Here is a 22,087-nt window from a genome sequence, read left to right on the forward strand (position 1 = left end):
AAGGAAATTGATCCCCTTTTAATTTTACCTAAGAGGAAAGAATCCCTTGTCGAGATATGCAATAAATTACTGATGAAATGAGAGCAAACTGAAATGTATATCAGGTCCTGAGCCAATGATGCAGTGTACCTCAATCTAAGAGGGCTTAAAACTTATCTGGAAAACTGATCAAGTTTTTGGTGCTACCTAGTATTTTAAAAGTCCAAAGGAGTTCAAGCACTTCAATGATTGTGAATCTCTTCCCTAACCTAGTATCTGAAGTATGTGAGGTCTATCAAGTTTTCTCTCATTGCATTATAGAGGACTAAATGAGTTTAATTCAAAAGCACTTTGGTGCAGTAGGAAATCTGGATTAGTTTATTACTTTGCTAGGAAGTGATGTTCTTGAGTCCAGGTTTTTTATGAATGTCCTTTGCCACTTTATGCTTCCTTTTCCCAATACTGTTCTTTCCTTTTATATTAAACACAATGTTCAAGAAGGAGTTCATGACTGTTCCAATGACACCTTTATCCTCTTTAGTGATGCCTCTATGGTAATTGCACTCTTTTAATTTCACTCTTCTCTTTCCAGTGTATTCTTCTGCTCTTTTCTCCTCTTCTCTACCTGGGCTGGAGGTGAAACCCTCCATGGAATCCCCAGTGTATATTTTTCGTGAGGAGCCGGGCCCTACCTGCTCCCCAGGATCTTGCCCACTACCTAGCAGCAGCAGCAGCAGCTGGCTTGCGGACTGGGCAGAATATGGCAACAATAGTAGTGGCACTTATGAGGACTTACAGCAGAATGACACCAACATCTCCCCGGCTATTCCCATAATCATCACTGCAGTCTACTCCATGGTCTTTGTGGTGGGCTTGGTTGGCAACTCTTTGGTCATGTTCGTCATCATAAGGTAAGAGGTATGAAGGATGATTTTGTTGGGTCTTAACTGTCATTGTTGGGGGAAAGCTACATAACTAAAGGGAACTAAGTGAAAATAGGAAGGGTCATAGCTTAGTGGTAGGTAGAGCATCTACTTTGCATACAGAAGATCCCAGGTTCAGTTCCCAGCAACTCCAGGGAGGACTGGAACCACTGTCAGTTAGCATAGACAATACTGCGCTAGGTGGATCAATGGTTAGCATAGACAACACTGCGCTAGATGGATCAATGGTCTGCCATGTTATAATGTTTCATTATAAGGGGAAAAGCTCTCTGTTTCTTGATGGTTGTGTCCCTTGGGTTGCTTGAGTTCTAGGATGCTTCCTTACTGAGGGCTATTTGAGTGCCAGGACCAAACTACAGATGCTGGATTGGTGCTTGCAAATGGCAGGGTGGCATTACTAATTCGAGATATTTCCCCTCACAGATTACTGTGCTATCCCAACAAAGGGGGAAACTGCTTTGTGGACATAGATGTGGCTGTTTTAAGTGTCAGTCAGAGACTGTCTTCATTTGGTTGTAAGAATAAAAGTGAAAACTGAAGCAGAACATGGGCTTGAAAGTTAAAAGTCTGAGAGAGTCAGTGCTGGCAAGCACTGTGGAAATATGTGAGCAGAGCTCCCTCCAGGGATAAGACACGGTTAATGTGGTCTATATTATTGCTAACATTATATAATACACATACACTTCAACTGCCAGTAGATCTAGTATTTATGATATTTTCCTTTTTTGTTTTTCAAACGAAAGTGTCATTATTTATTATTTTTTAAAAATCTATATAGAAGTTTTGTTACCCTCCCTACCACCCCCCATCAAATGTCTCAGTAGTATAACATGGGTATAGGAGCTTTGGAAGAAATATTCCCCCACCAGGCCTAACAGAGCCCTGTTTTACCCCCACTCCCTGCCTGTAAGTAGATGTACAGGCAGCACAAAATGCCATTGGGGTAAATGTGAGGTCACTGTAACTCTAGCCAAGCGTCCTCTCTCAAAGGGTTTCTCATCCCGTGAAGAAGGGAGGGCAAGGGTGTGCTCGCTACATCACCTTCCTACCTCATGGTCTGACGCCAAAGGTTGGGTTCTGAACTTCTACAGCAGGGAGGCCACTCAACAGGCAAGGGGCTCTGCCTCCTCTGATGGGAAATATTTGAGGGAGGACACCTGACTGGGGTTTCTGAGTTTCCCACCCAGCCCTCTCTCTAGGTTCGATACAAATTGCTTATGCACCACGGCATGAGTAGCTTGTGCTGAGTGGAGGGAAGGAGTAGAAGGGAACATGTGTGGAACATGTGTGGTGATGTCCCATTCACCCTATTGGCCCATGCCTGGTAAGGGGATAGGTATTCTGTTGAGCTTGTGGGAATCATCCATAAATGAACACTGCACTCACAGAGGATGGGGTTGTGGAGGATGGGGAAGTACACACACAGACTCTCTCTCTTTCTCTCTCTCGTGTGTGTGTGTGAGAGAGAGATGCAATTGATTTCAATACTCTGAGTATGAATAGCATGAACTATCATATAAGTAGACATAAAATTACAGATTATTTTTTTACAGGATAGTTGATGGATGTTTTTTGGTGGGGGGGGATAGATAACACTACAGGTAATCTTTGATCAATTTTCTCGACTGTTCTTTTTTCCCCTTTCAAACATCTGCTGTGAGCTTTGATTGTGATTGAAGCCCTGATGCTGTAGAAGTGGGATTAATCTTGCATCACATGCCATTTCCCTGATAGAAAATGCCCTCCCCCAAAGCGAATGGTAGCTGTAATATGAAAAGAAAAATGCAGGGAGCATACAGTTAACTGAATTGTCCCAGTCCCCCCAGCAGAGCTAATAGTAGCTTCAGGATGGGGAAAATTTAGATGGAGACAATGATGTTGGGAGTGGAATATCTTAAATATCTTTTCTCCCAGCACTGCTTCTCAAATCAAAACTAGAGTTTTCAATAGCTTTCTTAAATTACCATCCAGAGAAAGTTGGTAGCAGATCTCCCAGGCATTTATCTTTGGGCCTTCTGCTTCTTCACTATATATTTTTAAAAATATATTACCAGTTTTGCAAGCCGTCAGTTTTCTGTACTAAATTTCTGGTGTGCTTTACGCTGTGATCAAAATCCTTGGCAGCATCCTTTCCAGCTGCTCGAACCCCACAGTTTGGAATGTTTGGTGCTAAATCATGGGGTGGGGCTGATCAGACAGGTAAAAAGGGGGTGGAGAAAACAAAGCAAAAAATACAAACAGTGAACAATATTGAATAATAAAATTAAGCAGACACCTGCACAACATTAACAATTCATTGCAATACTCCAGAGGAAGTGCTTCCAAATCAACACAATAAATGGATGTTTTAGTGGGAAAATGTGTATATCACAAAATATATGTGAGGGAAACACTACATCTTATGAACTCCTAAATTATACAGTACAAACAATTTGTAATGTGTTTTAAATGAGGAGTGTGATACTGTATAGAGAAGCTTTCTTTGTGCCTGTGTGGAAGGCGGTGTTATATACTGAGTTTCTCTGTATTCATATGGGAGTGGGTGTCTCTATGAAAAGGTATACATTTCTGTTTGTTTGTGGAAAGAATGATTGTGTGCAACAGAAAAATGATTTTCCAGGTGCCTAATTACTTTGACTGGCTACAACTCTATATACACTGACATGGGAACAGATCCTACTGAGTGCAATGGGGTTCTTTGTGTGCAGGTAAGCCTACCTGAACCTACCTGGCCAATCCCCCTGGCACGCCTCCCCTTGGCTGGATTGGTCGGCTAACTGAGTGGGCGGCGACTCCAGCCACCAGCCTCAGGTAGCCAGTGCTAGCTTCCAAACTCCAGTACTGCCTCAGGGATCCCAGGGGGGCTGCACGCGACTGCGCAAAATGCACCTCCCCTTTCATGTTGGGGAAACGGTCATTTCTGAAAAATAGGCAAATGCTTTCTGAAAATTCTTCTAAAGATGTAGTATGTTGGGTTCCGGTTTCCGCCGGCAGGAATGGCGGACCTGTTTTCCATCTCTCTGACCTTCGTAAGGAATTTGGCGGTTGCTAGGGGAGTAAATGGCAACCCCCTACCCTCTCCGGGGGTTACGGAGAGGGGCCGCTGGCCCGTGATGCCCCCAGACCCACTCCGACTGTTTTTGGAGTGGGGGGAGCTTGGGCTGAGCACTTACGAGGGCCAGGACTCCCGGCCGCTAATCTGCATGGCGGGGATTTCCATGGTTAAAGAAGATAATTAGGCTTAAATCTATGGACATACTTCAGAAGGAGGGGAAGAAGCGCTGTTTACTGCTGAGAAATTTATGCTGCTGAGGGAGAGGAGTCAAAGGCTGTATTTCATCTGAAAGAAGGATTGATGGGGACGGAGCGATAAGGGAAGTGAGTTTTTTTAATTTTTCTTCATATGAGTTACTTCGTACCTTCCCAGACGCGATGTCCTGGTTTGTTTGGAGTGAAAGAGAAGCAAAAGACTGTGTGAGTTGAACTTTATAAACTGTTGTTACTGAGCATATTTTTTAAAGATGTGGAGTTGCCGACGAGAAAAGCCCCCCTCTAGTTGGACGGAAGGAGTGCCTGGACGCGTTCGGAGGATTTATGAGCTGTGACGCACTTTGAATTGGAGCAGCAACCTGAAGCTAAGTTCAGCTATAGGGCAAGGAGATCCATTAATTTACCAAGAGTCTATGGTTTGATGTTTGGGTCTTCTGCCTGGAAAAGCTGTAAATTTTATAAAGATCGTTAATCTACCCGGTTATGAGAGAAAACGAAAGTGTTTTGAGTTTTTTTAAGATGGCGCTGCTTCGTGTTGACGCAACAGGGAGCTCCAGACCAAGAAGATTTATGGGGAGGCTGGACTGATTAACCCACACAGGAGAAAGAACATTTGTGAAACCTTGTTTGATATTTATCTCAGCAGCTGGGAAACAATCGGTTGAAAGTGGAAAACATCTATGTGACTGTAAGGGAAAGATTCGGATTATTATGAACTTGGAGAGACGATTTGAACTTTAGAAAAAAGACGGCAGTGGACGGTTGCGAGGAATCCCCAATTTCTTGAAGCATGGGAACCCAAAAAATTTTTTTAGATGATTTGGCATAATATTCGGTTTGATTGATATATATGTGTATAATTTGAAATAACGAATGTGATATAATTGGTTTTAATTGGAAAATTAATAAAAATATATTTTAAAAAAATAAATAAAGATGTAGTATCTTAATAATATGCTGCAGATATATGTGTTAGGCATGCACCTTGACAAGTAGGTTGGATTTACCTCATTGAGTCCTTGTTTTGTGCTTGTGATGCAGCCAGGGTCGGGAGTGTGTAATCTCTGTCAGCCTAGTATAATGACAGGAGAGCTGTGCGCACCTAGGGTAACAACTGACACCTTAGGTGAACATGCAGTTTCTGTGAGCTTAGCTCCTTTTCTCTAGGTTCTTGAGTCTTGTTCCGAATTGGATTCTATTTCTTGAGCATTTTCTCTTTTGCAATCAGCTGTCTCTTAATGCCACTTCCCTCCTCCTATATAGGTCTTACTGTACCATTTTCAGTAACTGAACCCAGCTGGATCTCTGCAGGGGTAGAGGCTCAATTTCTACAGGAAACAAGACTGGGTTTAAAATAAAATGGCGCCTTTCTAATGCCTTTTCTAACTTTAGAAATCTAATGCATTTTCTAACTCTGGCATACAAGAAAAGCCTTTGTAATTTTAACATATTTTTGTCACAGTAGGATGTTCACTGGAAATGTCGCAGCTTGTTTTAAGGCCTTTTATTGTAAGGAGAGGGAATGGGCACTAATTTCAGCATCTAATGGAAACAGAACTTCAGCCTTTTGGATTTGCCACTGTGTTGCCATTGTCAACTAGTAATGGCTCCCATATGAATGATGTGACTCCAGCAGTAATTCTGGAGTCACTCCCTCAATGTACTGATGCCCATTGCCCCAGGATGCCAGTTAAATGGAAGAGCAGATGACTGTCATCAGACTCCAAATTAGCCACTTTCCCTAATTATCTAACAAGCCTCCAGTGATTTGAATAATTTTCTGTGTTAAAAAATGGTCTTTACAAGAAACATTTTTGCAGATATCTTGCAGTATGGATACAATCCCAATGAGAAGGGAGGAAAAATATACCGTACTTCTGTTTCTCTGCTGCTTCTGCCTAAATTTCTGCTGAAAAAATATCAATACAGGGTTCCTCAGTCTCAATCACCAGTGGAGTTTGCATGGGATTGCGCTATAAGAATGCCCATTTCATATAGAAGAATGTATTAAACATACTGTATAGGGAAAATACACTTCTACCACACTGTGTGTGTAGTAGTGTTAAACAACCGTTAAAGAAACTAACCAGGATTTAGAGATCTTCCTTATGATTCCTTATTGCAGGTGTCCTCCAGAAGTTTTAGACTACAACTCCCAGCATCCCTGACCTCTGGCCATGTTGAGTGGGGCTGAGCAGAATTTTAGTGCAAAACATCAGGAGGGCACTGTTTGGTTATCCATGCCTTGTGTATACAATCTGCACAGGGTACTATTCATAGTTCTAAGTTTTTATTAACTCAAATGATTGATATAACCCTGCCTATTAACATTTACATATGCATATGTAGAAGAGCTATGCTTTTCAAACAGAAGTACTAATACAAAGTGTGTCTGAAATGATACACAACAAAACCCACCACAGGCAATTAATCCAGCCTGACTGGTCAAATCCATATAGTCTAATCCATATGTTCTAGTGCATATAAAAGGTAATATGGAATTCCTTGGTACTTTTAAAAAAGAAATTTATACCCCATCTTTCTACATCACTCATAGCACTAAGGCAGCTAACAAACACATTTTTTTTAAAAAAAACCAGCCTTAAAATAATAAAATGATTCAATGGGGGCTTGTCCACACTCCCTTGTCCCTTGCCTAGAAAGCATGGATCAGAGTGGTTTTCCCCTCTCCTGCTCTTTCTATGCATGGATCCGAGAGATTTTGCCCCTACCACACCACTTTCCCCGGGGAAACCCACTCTTCGGCAATAAATCAGAGCAAATATCAATATGGAGAAAATCTGAGTTATTGTTTGCTTCAGTTGAAAAATAATGTTATTTATGTTATTTTCACCAACACACACTTCTTTGAGTTTTGTACACATTTGTTCACTTGAGAATTTTCATTGCAAAATTTGAGTGGGTGAGACTTGGGAAATCTGTTTGTGGTTTGGTTTGCATATTGTTTTGGAAAGTGAGAATTATAGTAGGTATAAATGTGAAATGAATCAAATGTGAAATGTGAAATGAATCAAATTTATCTCCCATCCCTCCCTGTGAGAAAAAGGAAGTGAGATGCTACATTCAGTAATTTGTCTGTCATCAAAGGCTCCTAAGAAAGCTTTGTGGTGGGATAGATGGGAGATCACCTCCTGGATTAGAAACTGGTTTAAAACAGCTAATAAACTTTTCCTGTTTAACCATTTCTTGTCATTGGTAGTAGCAGGTGACATGATTGGACAGTGCCACTCAACTGACCTCCAGCTAGTTATGTCACCTCTGCTTATTGGGAGGTAGAGTAGTAGTAGTGAGGCAGTGGTGAGGTTGGCACAGTGCAAACATACTTACACAGTCAATCTGGTGTTGTTCTTGGTGAGTTTGCACTATGCCAACCTTGCCTCCCCCCCCCCCCCGTATTGCCCAGTAAGCAGGAGTGATGCAGCTGGATGAAGGTCGGGTAGGTGTTGCAGCCACAGCACCCACTAATGGTCATAAGCTTCAGTCACAAATGAATGAAATCCTTTAATTTTCCAGTTTGCAAGTCCTTTGGGTTTCTTGGGCAAATGCTTGGCTGCCTCTTTTAGAGATGTTATTTTATGAGCAGTCATTTAGTATTATGTTTTTCAGATATTGACTTAAAAGGCTAATTTGAGTGAGCAATTTCAGTCCTTAAACATTAGTGTTAATCATAGCAACATTTAATATATAGTTTTAATCAATGCAAACAGCTACAATTTGCGACCCTGATTATCTGTGAGAACTGTATATATATGACTGCAGATTGTTGTTGCCAGCTAGTGCATGATACCATCTGCAGACTAGCAATACAAATTTTAAGAATACAGCTGCAAAGAGATCATAGAAGCCTAATGGAAATCAATTAAGTTGTGACTTACTCAAGTATTGCTACTTTAACAAAATTCAATTTTTTTCATAGAGGTGGTGACAGTGTAATTGCACAGGTTTCAACTAGTACCAGTGGAATGAAAGCGTTTAACACTGCAATGCCACTCTAAATAATGCTGGCCAAATGACACAGGATAGGATTGCAACTAAATCCTCAACCCAACTATGACTTCAAATAACAATAGTGTAGTAAAGTTACAACAGCTTAGCAATTTTGTTACACCATCACAACCTTAAGTCAGTGTTTCTACTATGTTAATATATAACTAGTAACTACAGTGGTGTGTGTGTGTGTGTGTGTGTCCATATGTAAACATGTCCATGCCTCAGGGCCCAAAATATTTTGAACTCTGTAGATAATAAAATAGGGAAGATCAAAAGCAGGAGTGTGGGCACTCTTTGCAGCCAGCAGGCAAATTCCTGGGCTCTCCCCTCTCCCCCACTGGTGGGCAACTTTGATTGGTGGACAGGGCTGGCCAGGTGCCATTCACTTGATGTCACCATGATGTTAGGAGAACCATTTCTCCTTTGTATCATGACTTGAGTTCAAGCTGTGCTGTAATGTAAGAGCCAAGTGGGGCTTTGAAGTTATTGCAAATTCACCAATGGAGGCAATCTGTAAACTGGGTTGGTACTGAAGTCATAATGTCTGAATTGGTCAAAAATTCATTTTGTTCTACAGTCTTAGAAGGGACATGGCTATGAGGGCATGGCTTGGGGATTGTCCTGAAGAGTGCCTGGATTTCATAATTTACCACTTCACCCGTGCTAGGAAAAGCCCTACATATGTATACATTCACAGTGATTATCATGCTACCGTTTGCATGTGTGATGTTTTGTAATATAACCAGCTGGCAATATTCAGCTGTTCAGTCCATTAAGCATTTTGTCTTACAGCAGTAGTGCTGAATGTTGCTAAAGGCTGACAGTTCGATGGCAACCACTCACTTGGCAAAAAAACACAACTAAGGTTCCTGAAAAGAATGGAAACACTAGGGGGCGTTACTTGTCATCCACTGAAAAAATTATATCCTCATTTAGCTGTTGTTGGATCTTATTTCATGAAAATAAATCTAGCAACTTTATGATGGCTTGACTAATTTGCATAATCTAATTAAAATTGCTCATGAATTTAGTTCTGCTGCTGGCAAGTAAAACCTAATTGCTAACACAGCATGCAGCAATAAATCAGTTAAAGGGTGAAATAAAATATATAGACTACAAGCTTTGGCAAATGCTAGTATTTCTGTCTGTAAACAGTAGCCTACTGAAAACGGCTCCAAGTTTTCTTTTGCAAAAAAAATGGAAAAAGGTAAAAAGTGGGCTTACAGAAGATGTGAAATGTTGCCTGAAAAATCCAAATAAATCTGTCTTTGCCCTCCCGCAATTGCTCCCACAAGTGCTATTTTCTTCCCTTGAATTTTTCTCCAGTACTATTTTATTCTCTCTTGCTGCATGATACTTACACCCAAAGGAGTAATTAGCATAAAGCCAACAATCAATACAGCAATTTACACATTGGAAGAAACACACAGAGAAGATTGCAAAACTGTAATTAAACAATACAGCATCCTTGCTTTTCTTAGAAGGGTTCATTCTCCACCCACTCCCAGATTCAAACTAAACAATTAACTGAATGCCTTTGTCTCAAGGCTAAAATATGGCAATGTAGGCACTCAGATATGACTACAGTGGTACCTCGGGTTAAGAACTTAATTTGTTCTGGAGGTCCATTCTTAACCTGAAACTGTTCTTAACCTGAGGTACCACTTCAGCTAATGGGGCCTCTTGCTGCTGCCGCACTGCTGGAGCACGATTTCTGTTCTCATCCTGAAGCAAAGTTCTTAACCCGAGGTACTATTTCTGAGTTAGCGGAGTCTGTAACATGAAGCGTCTATAACCTGAAGCATCTGTAACCCGAGGTACCACTCACTCAGTCAGTCAATTTTATTACAGCAAGAGCCAGCAATACAAAACAACATAATTCCGAACAAAAGATCAGCAATATCATCATTGGAGGGGAGGACAAATTGTTATAATATGTTATTCAATAAAAGAGATTTACGTTTTTTAATAGCTAAGGTGCAAAATTTGGCCGCAGCGTAGGATACTGAGCTCAAAGAATCTTCCAAAAGGAATTTACATAATGTTTCGGGGGCGGGGGATTCCAGATAATATTGCAAGGGTATGAATTTTGATAATAGGGGTAAAATGAGTCGCGACCGTTGTTCACTATAGAGTTCACAAAATAAAAGAATGTGAATAACAGATTCCGCCTTATTGGACATGCATAGGCAAAAGCGCTCATCGATTGGTATATGCAAGAATTTGCCGTGTAACACAGCTGAAGGCATCACATCAAATCGAGCTCTGGAGAAGGCCCATCTATAAGATTCATAAGTAATATTGGATAGATACAGGGCAGCTGCCAAATTAGGCCAAGATTTTAGACACCTGTATATAGCATCATCTCTGAGGGAAAATAAAGAAGCATTGTCCTTATTGAGTGGGGTAAGTAGGAAAAGGAAAACAGGAACATGTATTTCTTATGCACTGCTGAACCAAGCAATGAAATTGTCCAGTTGCATTGGAAATTCAGTGCTCTGTTTCCTTCTCATAGATCAGTGATGGGAAACCTGTGGCCCACTAGATGTTGTTGGACTCTAGCTCCCATCCACCCCAGCTAGCATGGCCATTGGGTTACAATGGGAACAGGGTGAGACCTACCATTAGGTAAAATGAGGCAGTTGCTTCAGGCAGCAGATGCTTGGTGGGTTGGGGATGGGAATGAATTATCAGAAGATAGAACTGTGTGTTTGCCTGCCCTTCACACACTATCTTGCTTTCTTCCATTGTGGTAAAGTACCCCATAAGTGGTTTTTTAAATGAATGAATGAATGAATGAATGAATGAATGAAGTTTTTGCCAAATGGTTGTGCATCACTTGGATAATGTTAATCCTAGAGTGGTTTTTCAGTTTCTCAGTGACAAGCCACCACCATTGAAAATGTAACTACTGTAAGTCCTTGTAAGGAATTCCAGCAGTTTAATGATAAAACATGGGCAACAAAGTTAGCCGAGAAGTACATTGCTTACACCCCACTATTTTACTGATACCACTAGTGTTCAAGTGAAATTCAACTGCCAATCCAGCCTGCTTTTGTAGATGGAATTGTGGTATTCTAAGCTGCAATTTTGTCCTTTGCCTCAAGTAGCAAAATGTCTTGGCCTAGCCCAGAGTGGGAGTGAAGTCCAACATCTGGAGAACCAAAGGTTCCCATCCTAAAAGGGAAACATTTTCACCCCTGTTAGTGCACCATCATCACATACACAAAAGTAACTTAAAGGGGGAGGGAGTACTTTGGGTGCCTGGGAAACCTTCAGTGAAAAGTGGGTCCCCCCCTATTTAAGTTTACTTCAAAGTTAAATGTTTCTTTCAGAGCATTCTCAAAACTAAACTGACTTGTGGGATGACATGATGGAAATTCTTCTTGTGTTGCAGGTACACAAAGATGAAGACAGCAACCAATATCTACATTTTTAATCTGGCTCTAGCAGATGCCCTAGTAACCACCACAATGCCTTTCCAAAGTACTGAGTACTTAATGAACTCGTGGCCATTTGGGGATGTGCTGTGTAAAATAGTTATTTCCATTGACTACTATAACATGTTTACCAGCATATTCACGCTGACCATGATGAGTGTTGATCGATACATTGCTGTGTGCCACCCGGTGAAGGCTCTAGACTTCCGTACTCCCCTGAAGGCAAAGATCATCAACATATGTATCTGGCTCTTATCTTCATCAGTTGGCATATCGGCCATCGTCCTTGGAGGTACCAAAGTCAGGGAGGGTGAGTATGGGCTCTGTTCGTTGCAGGTGATTTGTTTCTGCTCAATAATAAACTTTTTTTAAAAAAAAACATAGAAGAGACTAACAATAATTAACTTTTGAATACCAGCTGCTTTTATGCACTTGGCGTGTTCTTACTAGAATCCTCAAAACTGCTCCTTTTCCTTTTTCAAAAGATGGATTTCTAGTGATCATGGCTGTAACTGCGAAATAATCTAGCGTCCAATACCGTACTCTTACTTGAAAGTTAGTGTAGGTCAGTGCCTAAGAGTTTAAGGTGTGATAGTGATTGTAGGGAGAAAGGAAGCTGCTTTGTCCCATTAGTCCATCTAGCTCCTTATTGACTGAAATTATGGAGTGCTGCAGCCAGTCATTAGAGACTCTGCACTGACCGGCAGTAACTTTCCAGCATTTCAGACAAAGGACATTCCCTGGAAATGCCAGGGATTGGAACTGGGGCTTTCTGTAAGCAAAGCAGATGCTCTGTTATGGCCCTTTCTCATTAGGAATTCACTGGTTTAAATCTTGCCTTCACCATAAACTCAGTAGATGGTGTTTGACAGGTTTCACTTATTGGGAAAATCTCAGTTCCCACCCCTTTAACAATATGAGAATAATACTTACCAATTGATATTAATGATTGCTGAGATGACAAACACACACACATGCACACACACACACACACATCTCTGCAGTTTTTTTACAAAATGCATAAATGCGAAATATTATTCATAGTTGTTACTTTCCTGTGTGAAAGAAAAAATAGCCCACCCCGATTCATATACGAAATAGTAACATACGTAGCAGTCTGGCAACCACTCATTCTCACAAAAACACCATCCATATGAATCAATTGCAGGCAACAGAAATCTGCTAACTAGTTGGATCCCTCAAGTTGATGGTGTATCTTTCATGGACTCTGCAGTGATGAACGAGCTGAATGAGACTGGATACTGAAAAGGATCCAGATGCTTTGGCTCACATCTGTTAAATTATGTAGCTGGTACTTTGTGTGTGAAAAGCACAGCCACAATTTAGCCTTGTTAATATGCAGCGAATACCGTAATTAAGCGATTAGATTATAATTCAGAAGCACTTAGAATGAAAAATACATGATATTATGCTATGAAATATAATCACTAATAACCCATTGGTACTCTTATCAGGTGAGTCACTCTGCAGCGGTTGCCTGAAGTCAGTCAAACTATGTTGACATAGTTTCAGGATTTGATTTTTTTTAGCCCATGTTTTCATTCATCGTAACACCTAACCATTGCACCTACCCTTCTAAAAATTTGCATGCTACTTACCTTGGGTGCTTGTGTAACCTACGTATGCTATATTCATACAGTCCCCAAAAGTGCAGGGGGAAAGTGAATTGCTCCTCCCCAGATTTAAAAAACTCCCCTTACACAATGCCACTGGCAGGGTTCATCCAATCAGAAGGGCTTACTATGCCAGAAAGTGTGATTATTAGTTACAATAATTTATAGCCCACTCTCCCTCCCTAAGGAGATCAGAGAAGAGTACACTAAAAACAGCAAAACAATATAAACAAGCAGCAGCAAATAACAAGACTCATAGTTTATAATCTCAACAAATTCTGCAAAAATCAAACAAACTATTGGTTCAGTTCCCCATCATAGCTGCCAAGTCTCCCATTTTTCACGGGAAACCCCTGGATTTTAATCCGTTTCCCGCTGTTCTCCTGAATGGGAAAAAAATCCCAGAAATCCACCAGATTTCCTACCTGCCAGAGGCTCTATTTTGGGTGCTGGCGCCGCCCGATTTCCAGTGCCGAGACATGGGTAGTGCGGCACCAGAAGTCGCTTCTACGCATGTCCGGACATGCATAGAAGTGACTTCCGGTGCCGCTCCGCCCATGCCTGGGCACCGGAAATTGGGCAGAGCAGCACTGGAAGTTGCTTCTACACATGTCCAGACATGCGTAGAAGTGACTTCCAGTGTCGCGCCGCTGCTGATCCTGCATTTTTCAGCAGGAGACTTGGTAGCTATGTTCCCCATGTTCATGGTAGACTGGGGAGACAGAGGAAGCGCTGAATTTCTGAAGCAGGCCTCCACTTTGGACTTGAGTCTAAGCAGGTCTGGCCCAAAGCAATCCACTTTCCAGAGGCCCAAAGATGGATCTAAACTAAGGTCACATACACACTATACAATTAAGGCACACCCTCCTCAAAAAACCCTGGGCACTGTAGTTTGTTAAAGGTGTTGAGAATTGTAGCTCTCTGAGTGGTAAACTATGGTTTCCAGGATTCTTTTTTTGGGTGTGTGTGTGTGCTTTAAATGCATGGTGTGTGCACAACCTGAACTTTGTCCTCAGTGTACACTTTACACTGTGTGATTTACACTAGATCCAAGGTGCAGAACCTTTCTTAGCCCAATGGCCACATTCCCTTATAGCTAACCTTTCAGAGGCTGCAGGCTGACTGTGGTGAGCATGGTCAGAGGCAAAAGTGGGTGGATAAACGGATGTGACTCTTACTTTTGTACAGTAGGCCACATTCCAGCCAACACAAAAGCCTGAGATTTCTACACCCACACCCATCTCTTCATTCAGGTAAGCAAGAGACACTGTCCCACTTCACAGATACATTCTAGACAGGGGCAGTGAAGGTTGTGGCTTGGTTCTGAGAAAGAGAGACTCAGAGAACTCTATTCTCTCTCTCTCTCTCTCTCTCTCTCTCTCTCTCTCTCTCTCTCTCTCTCTCTCTCTCTCTCACACACACACACACACACACACACACACACACACAGAGAGAGAGAGAGAGAGAGAGAGAGAGAGAGAGAGAGAGAGAGAGAGAGAGAGAGGACCAGCTACTCCATGTATAATTTTTCAGCAGCTTCCATGCTTTCAGTGTTTTTCTTGTCAATTTAATATCAGGAATGCAAAAAGCACAATTTGTTGTGGAGGAGTGAAGCCTCTTAAGACCATCGGTTCAATCGAGAGGGTTGAAGCATGATATTACTCTGTAGAATATTTGTTCTCCTGCATCATGAATGTCTCATCTCTGTAAATCATGCATTCCCACTCTCAGCTGTTCTTCCTCATTACTTACAGAACAACCCTTCTAAAAGCTACATCTCTTTCTAACCACCATAATTGAAAGAGCTCCAGTTCATTAGAGAGGTACAGAATCGCCTGCAGGTAGAGACAATAAACTCTCTGTTTGAAATACATTTGAAAGGGCACCCTCTCAAATCAGCACTAACATCACAAAGCAAAGTTGAGCAAACTGCAGAATGCATGGAGGATAAGGGACTGCAATTAGAAAGTGAAGGCCCAGTTCGGAACACCTGACCCTAACAGTGCAAAGTGGAAAGTCTTGAAATCACATTAGTAGTAGTAACAACAACAACAACAATTTTATTACAGTATTTATATGTCACCCATCTGACTGGGTTGCACCACTCACCCTGGGCAGCTCCCAACAAAATATTAAAATCAGATTAAAACACCAGCCATTAAAAACTTCCTTGAATAGGGCTGCCTTCTAAAAGACACCTGGTCTTCTAAAAGGCAAAAGTTTGACATCTGATGGGAGGCTGTTCCACAGGGTGGGTGCCACTACCGAGAAGGCCCTCTGCCTGGTCCCCTGCAACCTCACTTCTCTCAGTGAGGGAACTGCCAGAAGGTCTTTGGTGCTGGAACTCAGTGTCTGGGCTGAATGATGGGGGTGGAGACGCTCCTTCAGTTTTGTTAAACATTGTTTTGGAATTGTCAATGACATGCATACTTTTTTTAAAAAAAAAAAACACCCACTGTTAAACCGTTACCTGTAGTTTAATTTGTTCCCATGTTTCCTTCTTATTGGCCTTTTCATTTACAGACACAGGTAGTACCGAGTGCTCTTTGCAGTTTCCAGATGAAGATTATGCCTGGTGGGACACCTTTATGAAAATCTGTGTCTTTGTCTTTGCATTTGTTATCCCGGTGCTAATCATAGTCATTTGCTATACTCTGATGATTCTGCGCTTGAAGAGTGTGCGGCTCCTCTCTGGATCTCGAGAGAAAGACCGAAACCTCCGCCGCATCACTCGACTTGTTCTTGTCGTGGTTGCCGTTTTCATTATCTGCTGGACCCCAATCCACATTTTCGTCTTGGTCGAGGCCCTTGGGGACGTGTCACACAGCACTGCGGCCATTTCCAGCTATTATTTCTGCATAGCTTTGGGCTACACCAATAGCAGCCTAAATCCCATCCTGTATGCTTTCCTGGATGAAAACTTCAAACGGTGTTTCAAAGATTTCTGCTTTCCTTTTAAGATGAAGACAGACAGACAAAGCACCAGCAGAGTCAGAAACACCATTCAAGATCCTGCTTATTCCAGGGAGGCTGATGGTATAAACAAGCCAGTATGACTAGTCGTGGAAATGTCATCATACTGTCCTCCTGGAAGAGAGGAATCCAATGATCTTGGACTAACTCAAATAACCACCGCAGTGTGAAATGGACAATAATAGACCTATTTGATATTGTGTAAGCTTTCTCATAGCAGTTGCTGATGATGAGGGTTTCATCAGCCATGTTTACTGATTATTAGTTTTTGGATCATATTAATAACAGATCTTTGTACATAGCATAGCATTCTTGGCAAAAGACAGTAAACTTCTTCACAATGCTGATCTCTTTATAGGAAGGGAAGGATGGTATTTTCCGCTTATGACTCCTTGATGCTCTTACTTAGGATCCATATGGATGCTAGCATGTGGTTTTCAGAGATTGCTGTAAAAAAAATAGGGGGTGGGTGGGTTTAAGATTTTTTTATCGTGCAAAGATCTTGTGCAAAAATCTTGTTTTACTGTACTGTGTTACAATGAACAGTCTCAATTCTAAGCCAACATTTTCCTTATATTCTTTGAGTGAGAAGCATATTCTGATCAGTGTGTGAACCATGTAGAAAATTAGGGAATCTAGCGTTCCATTGCAAACATCTGGGAGCTGCTTTGGGTTAATTTACACAATTGTGTTTTATATTAGGAGGAGGATTCTCCAGATCCAACTCATACAATCCTTGACTATTGGCCAGGCTGGCTGGGGATTGATGGGAGTTGGTCCAACAAATCTGGGGGGCTACATGTCCCCCACCTCTGCTTTATAAGATGATTACATCTAGTGCTTGATAAGCTGGTCAACTGAAACTTCCAGCACTTCTACTGTATGTAATTTATAGTTATTAATCCTGAGGGAACACTATAGGATGAGCTTGCCATATAATTACTGCAAATAGAAGATTGAGTACGGTAGATTTTATTTCTTTGTACAACTATCTTCTAAGAAACCCAATGTGTTAACAGCAGGCACCCCCAAACTGCGGCCCTCCAGATGTTTTGGCCTACAACTCCCATGATCCCTAGCTAAGAGGACCAGTGGTCAGGGATGATGGGAATTGTAGTCCAAAACATCTGGAGGGCCGAAGTTTGGGGATGCCTGGTTAACAGGGAAGAGCCATAGCTTGGAGGTGGTGCAGAAGCTTTGCAAATAGAAGACCCCCCCACACCAGTTCAATCCCTGGTATCTCCAGTTAAAAGGATCAGGCTGCAGGCAGCAGGTAGTTTTAAGGACCCCCTTTTGGAATTTTTGGAAAGCTGGTGCCAGCAAGAGTGGACAGCATTGCACTAAATACTGGTACATAAATAGGCTGACCTGACTTTTCAGGCACTTAGTTTAATAATTATACCATCAAGGTAATTAGCTTGATGTAATTAGTTAATTAATGTAATTGATTAATGTAATTAATTAATTAATTAGCTCAAATAACCATGAAAACTCTGTCAAAATTCAAAACAAGGCTGTAAATAAATCAGTCCATGATACTACTAAAGTCTGCCAAAATAAAAGTGTTTTGTTTTTTTACAAATAATCATTACCACCACCATTATTTCAAAGATGGTAATATTGGGTTCTGGTGGCCTTTTGGGAGTTCCAGAACTGAAGCATTGTGCCCAAACATGAATGTGTAAATTAGAGGTTGCCAACACGCCACCCATAGACACCCATACAGAAGCTTTTCCTGGTGTCCACAGAGTACCCACCCTTCCCCGCAGTGAAACTAAGCTCGAAAGCAGCATTCTATTGTAGACAACTGAATAGGTTGTGTGCTTTTTGTGGTGTGTGTGTAGTACCCACAACAGTGCGCCTGGTTCACAAACATGCCCATGGCCCTTCAAAGGTTGGTGTCCTCTGGTGTGGATCATTTGTTTAAAAAGTAAGATACCAGCTTCATCTTAGCATAGAATGAGCTGTCATGCCTGCTCACTTTGCTCACCAACTCCTCCCCTCACAGCTTGACCAAACCATTTGCCTTCTTACCTCACAGATTGCCCAAACTGTGCACCCCCTCCCCTTACAGCTTGCACAAACAACAGCCCAGGTGAGCTTTAGAGGAACAGGCAGGACAGTCTGCTCCTGGTTCATTCCATGGCCTTTGACCATGCTGAGGCAGCATCATTGTGAGGTACACAATGGCAGCAGGGCCGAACAGTTGCTGGGGAGCTGACCCGGCCTGTCCTGCTTGTCCCTCTGCAGCTCACAAGGGCTCTGCTTCACCCACTTGTTTGTTTGCTGCGCTTGCCTGTCTGCCTGCTTGCCTGCCTGCCTGCCTGGGCCACCCACCTGCTGTTTTGTCATCATGCTGCAGTTCATTTGGCCACCTGTTGATGGCCACGTGAACTGCAGTGTGATGATATTCTTACAATTTTATTATATACAGTACTCAGATTTATGGTGTCTTTCAGCTACAGGCTCTGAAACCAGAGGACACCTGGGTATGGATTACAGGAACCAATGAGACTGCTTCTCATTGCAATGCAATCAAATTGTTCTAAAGTCACCTTCTCCACTCTGCCCTGCTGGCTACAGCTAATGAGAGTTATAGTTCAAAACGGGAAGGTATCAGGTTGGAGAAGGCTGCTCTAGTAGCCTTCCCAGTGTCATTGTCATTGTCATCCCACCCCACTTGTTCTATTTCACAGCTAAATTTCTAAATTGACATGCAGCAAAGCCACAAAAATGTTTCAACCAAAATATACTGTATAAATGTGTATAATTTATTCCAGCTGGGCTTTTTGCCAGTAACATAACTGTGGACTGTTTGCATATGTCTGTCTGCAATGCAAGCTTTCTTGATCTGCAAGATCACTTGTGTCTGTCTACCACAAAAAGTGCTTCAGTGTGGTTTTCTTTTACTTTCTTTTGTTAAATTACAAATATAGTAACATATATATTCTGCATCGTGATGATTACTGCTTTTTTGTTCAAAACCCCCAAAACATATCTGCCTACTGATTGTGAGAGTGACACAGTATGCTTTTCACTAATATGGAATTCTTGATAAAGACTAGCAGTCATCTAGAGCAAAATCTAGTAAAAATAACTTCTTGCATAAAGGTTTGATGACAGAGGTACATTTAATTTTTGTTTAAGCATTTATCATCCAATTTTCTTCACTTTCCCTAAGTTTAGTGCTTAGATTATGGGAGAAATTGCATAACATTTAAACACTATAACTCATGGTCAAACAACAAGTTACGCATATTGCACAGCATGCAGCTATGCCTCTTCTCTTTCTTAAACTAATTACTGTCATGGATATCAGGGGAAGGTGAGTAATGAGAGATTATTGGAGTGTGTGGGAAGGGGAGGTTTCTAAGGCCACATTCACACAAAACATTTAGAGTGCTATGCCATCCCTTCAAACAGTAATGGCTTCTCCCAAAGGTTTTTGGGAGCTGTAGTGTGTTAAGGGTGCTGAGAGTTGTTAGAAGACTCCTATTCCCCAGAGCCGCAATTTCCAGAATTGTTTAGCAGTCAATCCCTCTTCATAGGGAACTTGGAGAATTGTAATTCTGTGAGGGAATGGGGTCTCTTAACAACTCCTAGCAATTCTCAACATTGACAACTGTTTTCCGGGGTTTTAGGCCCTGAAGACAACAGGGCTTGAAATTGGAGCCTTCTGCATGTGAATCCCCTACAGGTATAGCACCTCACCATTTTGGATCTGTAGACATGGAGCAAGGTCTATGACATCACAGATACTTCAGAAATGCTGGTTCTCATTTGTTCCCTTCATAGTTCAACAGCATATTTGGACTGTAGAATGCAAAATAACGGATGCCAGAATATTTGGCAGAAATTTGCATGGTGGTGGTGGTGGTGGTGGTTTGCTTTTCCATTACAGACCTTTTCTATTATAGACCCAGAGAGTTCTGTCTATTTCTAGTAAAAACATGCCTAGCCTATGTACTAAGCAAAACGAGAGCTTGCGAAGTCTGACTAAATTCAGGAAGGTTGGGCAACTAAGATTGTAGCTTGTTTTTGAAGGGTTTTTACAGTTGGATATGCCCTTGTAAAAATATCTTTTGGTAACTTTGTGAGCATTGAATAAGACACACTGCATTCTGGCTAGAAGCATCGCCTGCCCCTTTCACAAAGCTTTTACAACGATGACTTTGCTCATTGCCATACCTTAATGTAGGGGTGGCTTGTTTGTGTTGATGCAGATGTTACTGAAATACATTTCTCAGCATCCCTGACCACTTGCTATGCTGCCCTGGGGCTGATGGAGTTGTGGTTCAACTACACCTGGAAGGCCACAGGTTCCTTATTTAATGTGCTCTCCAGAGCTCTACAGATGGAATGGGAATAGAAAGTATGATTTTTATTCCTTCCTCATTTTGGGAGGATATGAGGTGGGTTATTATCTGTAAAGAGGAGATGAATGGTCAAAAGATGATCCATCAGATGGAGAGCAAGGGTCTGTGATTGAAACCATTCACCTCTCCTCCTACCTGTCTCCATTTGGATCCCGCTGCTATATTTATCTATATTGTAGATGACTGTAATAATAAGTTGTAGCCTGTGACTGTACATGAGCTAGCAAGCTCTAGAGCGGACAAGCACTTTCATTTGAAAAAAAAAACCTCTCAACACCCACTCTCCCCCATTCATGTGACAATGAAATTGCATAAATATAGATGCTAGTGGTTATCTGTTGTCGTTATTTATAATTCTTTATTACACACATAATAAAGTATAGGAGCATCCCACATTTTTGCCACCTCACATGGGACACATTGCTTTGTGCTGCTTAGGCTTCAAGGTTGGTCAAATCCTAGCATTCAGTTGCAGCCTTCATCTTGTCAATGACAAACAGAAACACAAATATCAGATTGTCAGCCCTGCTGGATGGAAGGACATTCCACGAGCATAGAGCCATCATTTGCTATTTTTTAATAAATCAATTTTATTAAATTTTCCAAATTAACAATCCAATTAATTCACATTACATATTCCAAATTATATATATGCATCTCAAATAGTCCAAATATTCTGCCAAATTATAATTGATTCACAGAGCCATCATTTGCAATGGTCCTGTCATCAATAGTGACTTCTATTGGAAAATGATTATGTACCACATTTTTTTATTATCATACTTTTGGGTGGTGAATGCCAGTTTGTGTAACTCTCTTACAAAATTCAAACTATTAATTTTATGTGTGTTCCAAATTTTTTATTCAGGGTCTTAGGAGGGACTTACACAGCAAAGGGCATTCAGAGACAAGTAGCACAGAACTCTAAGACATCAAACAACACAATATTCTATCTTAATCGTGTATATAGTGGTTTTACATATATGGCACGACGCACACAAATACTGCAAAGCAATGAAAACAGAGTCCTGTGCTCCCAAAGTTCCATCTTTTGGGTTGTCAACACAGAAGTTCTCCTCTGGGCCACCGTCAGAAGCAGTTGAGGCACCCAGTGGAGGTCCCTGAAAAACAGGACAACCCCAAAGTCCTTTAAATCAGTGGACTTAAGAATGCCTCACTCTTGAGTCAGACTCTGGCATTGCATTTCTGTTCAACTGAATTTAGGATTATTCTTTTTCTTGGCAAAATGCCAGTCTGTTAACAGATTTCATACAGTCAGTGCGGTAGCACTGCATATGTTGGCTCCTCCTCTCTCACACTCAGGAGGAGCCCATGCCAGACTCAGCTCCATGCTTGGCCTCCTTCCCCCCCCTCCACATTGAGGGGGCCCGCCCCCCTGCCAACATATATTGAGGGGGCTGAAGACACCCCTGAAGACACCTGCCTGCTACCTACTGCAT

At 41.6% G+C, this 22,087-nt stretch overlaps 1 protein-coding gene across 1 annotated transcript; it reads left to right on the forward strand.

The window, feature by feature from the left end:
• The first annotated feature begins 627 nt into the window (after nt 1-627).
• OPRK1 (opioid receptor kappa 1) lies at nt 628-16,334 on the forward strand. The gene is made up of 3 exons (XM_035125287.1): nt 628-890; nt 11,602-11,954; nt 15,802-16,334. The coding sequence occupies exons 1-3, from the start codon at nt 628-630 to the stop codon at nt 16,332-16,334; spliced, it is 1,149 nt and encodes a 382-aa protein (XP_034981178.1).
• Nucleotides 16,335-22,087: the final 5,753 nt, after the last annotated feature.

The sequence above is a fragment of the Zootoca vivipara genome, chromosome 8, assembly GCF_963506605.1.
Source record: "Zootoca vivipara chromosome 8, rZooViv1.1, whole genome shotgun sequence".
Taxonomy (NCBI): Eukaryota; Metazoa; Chordata; class Lepidosauria; order Squamata; family Lacertidae; genus Zootoca; species Zootoca vivipara.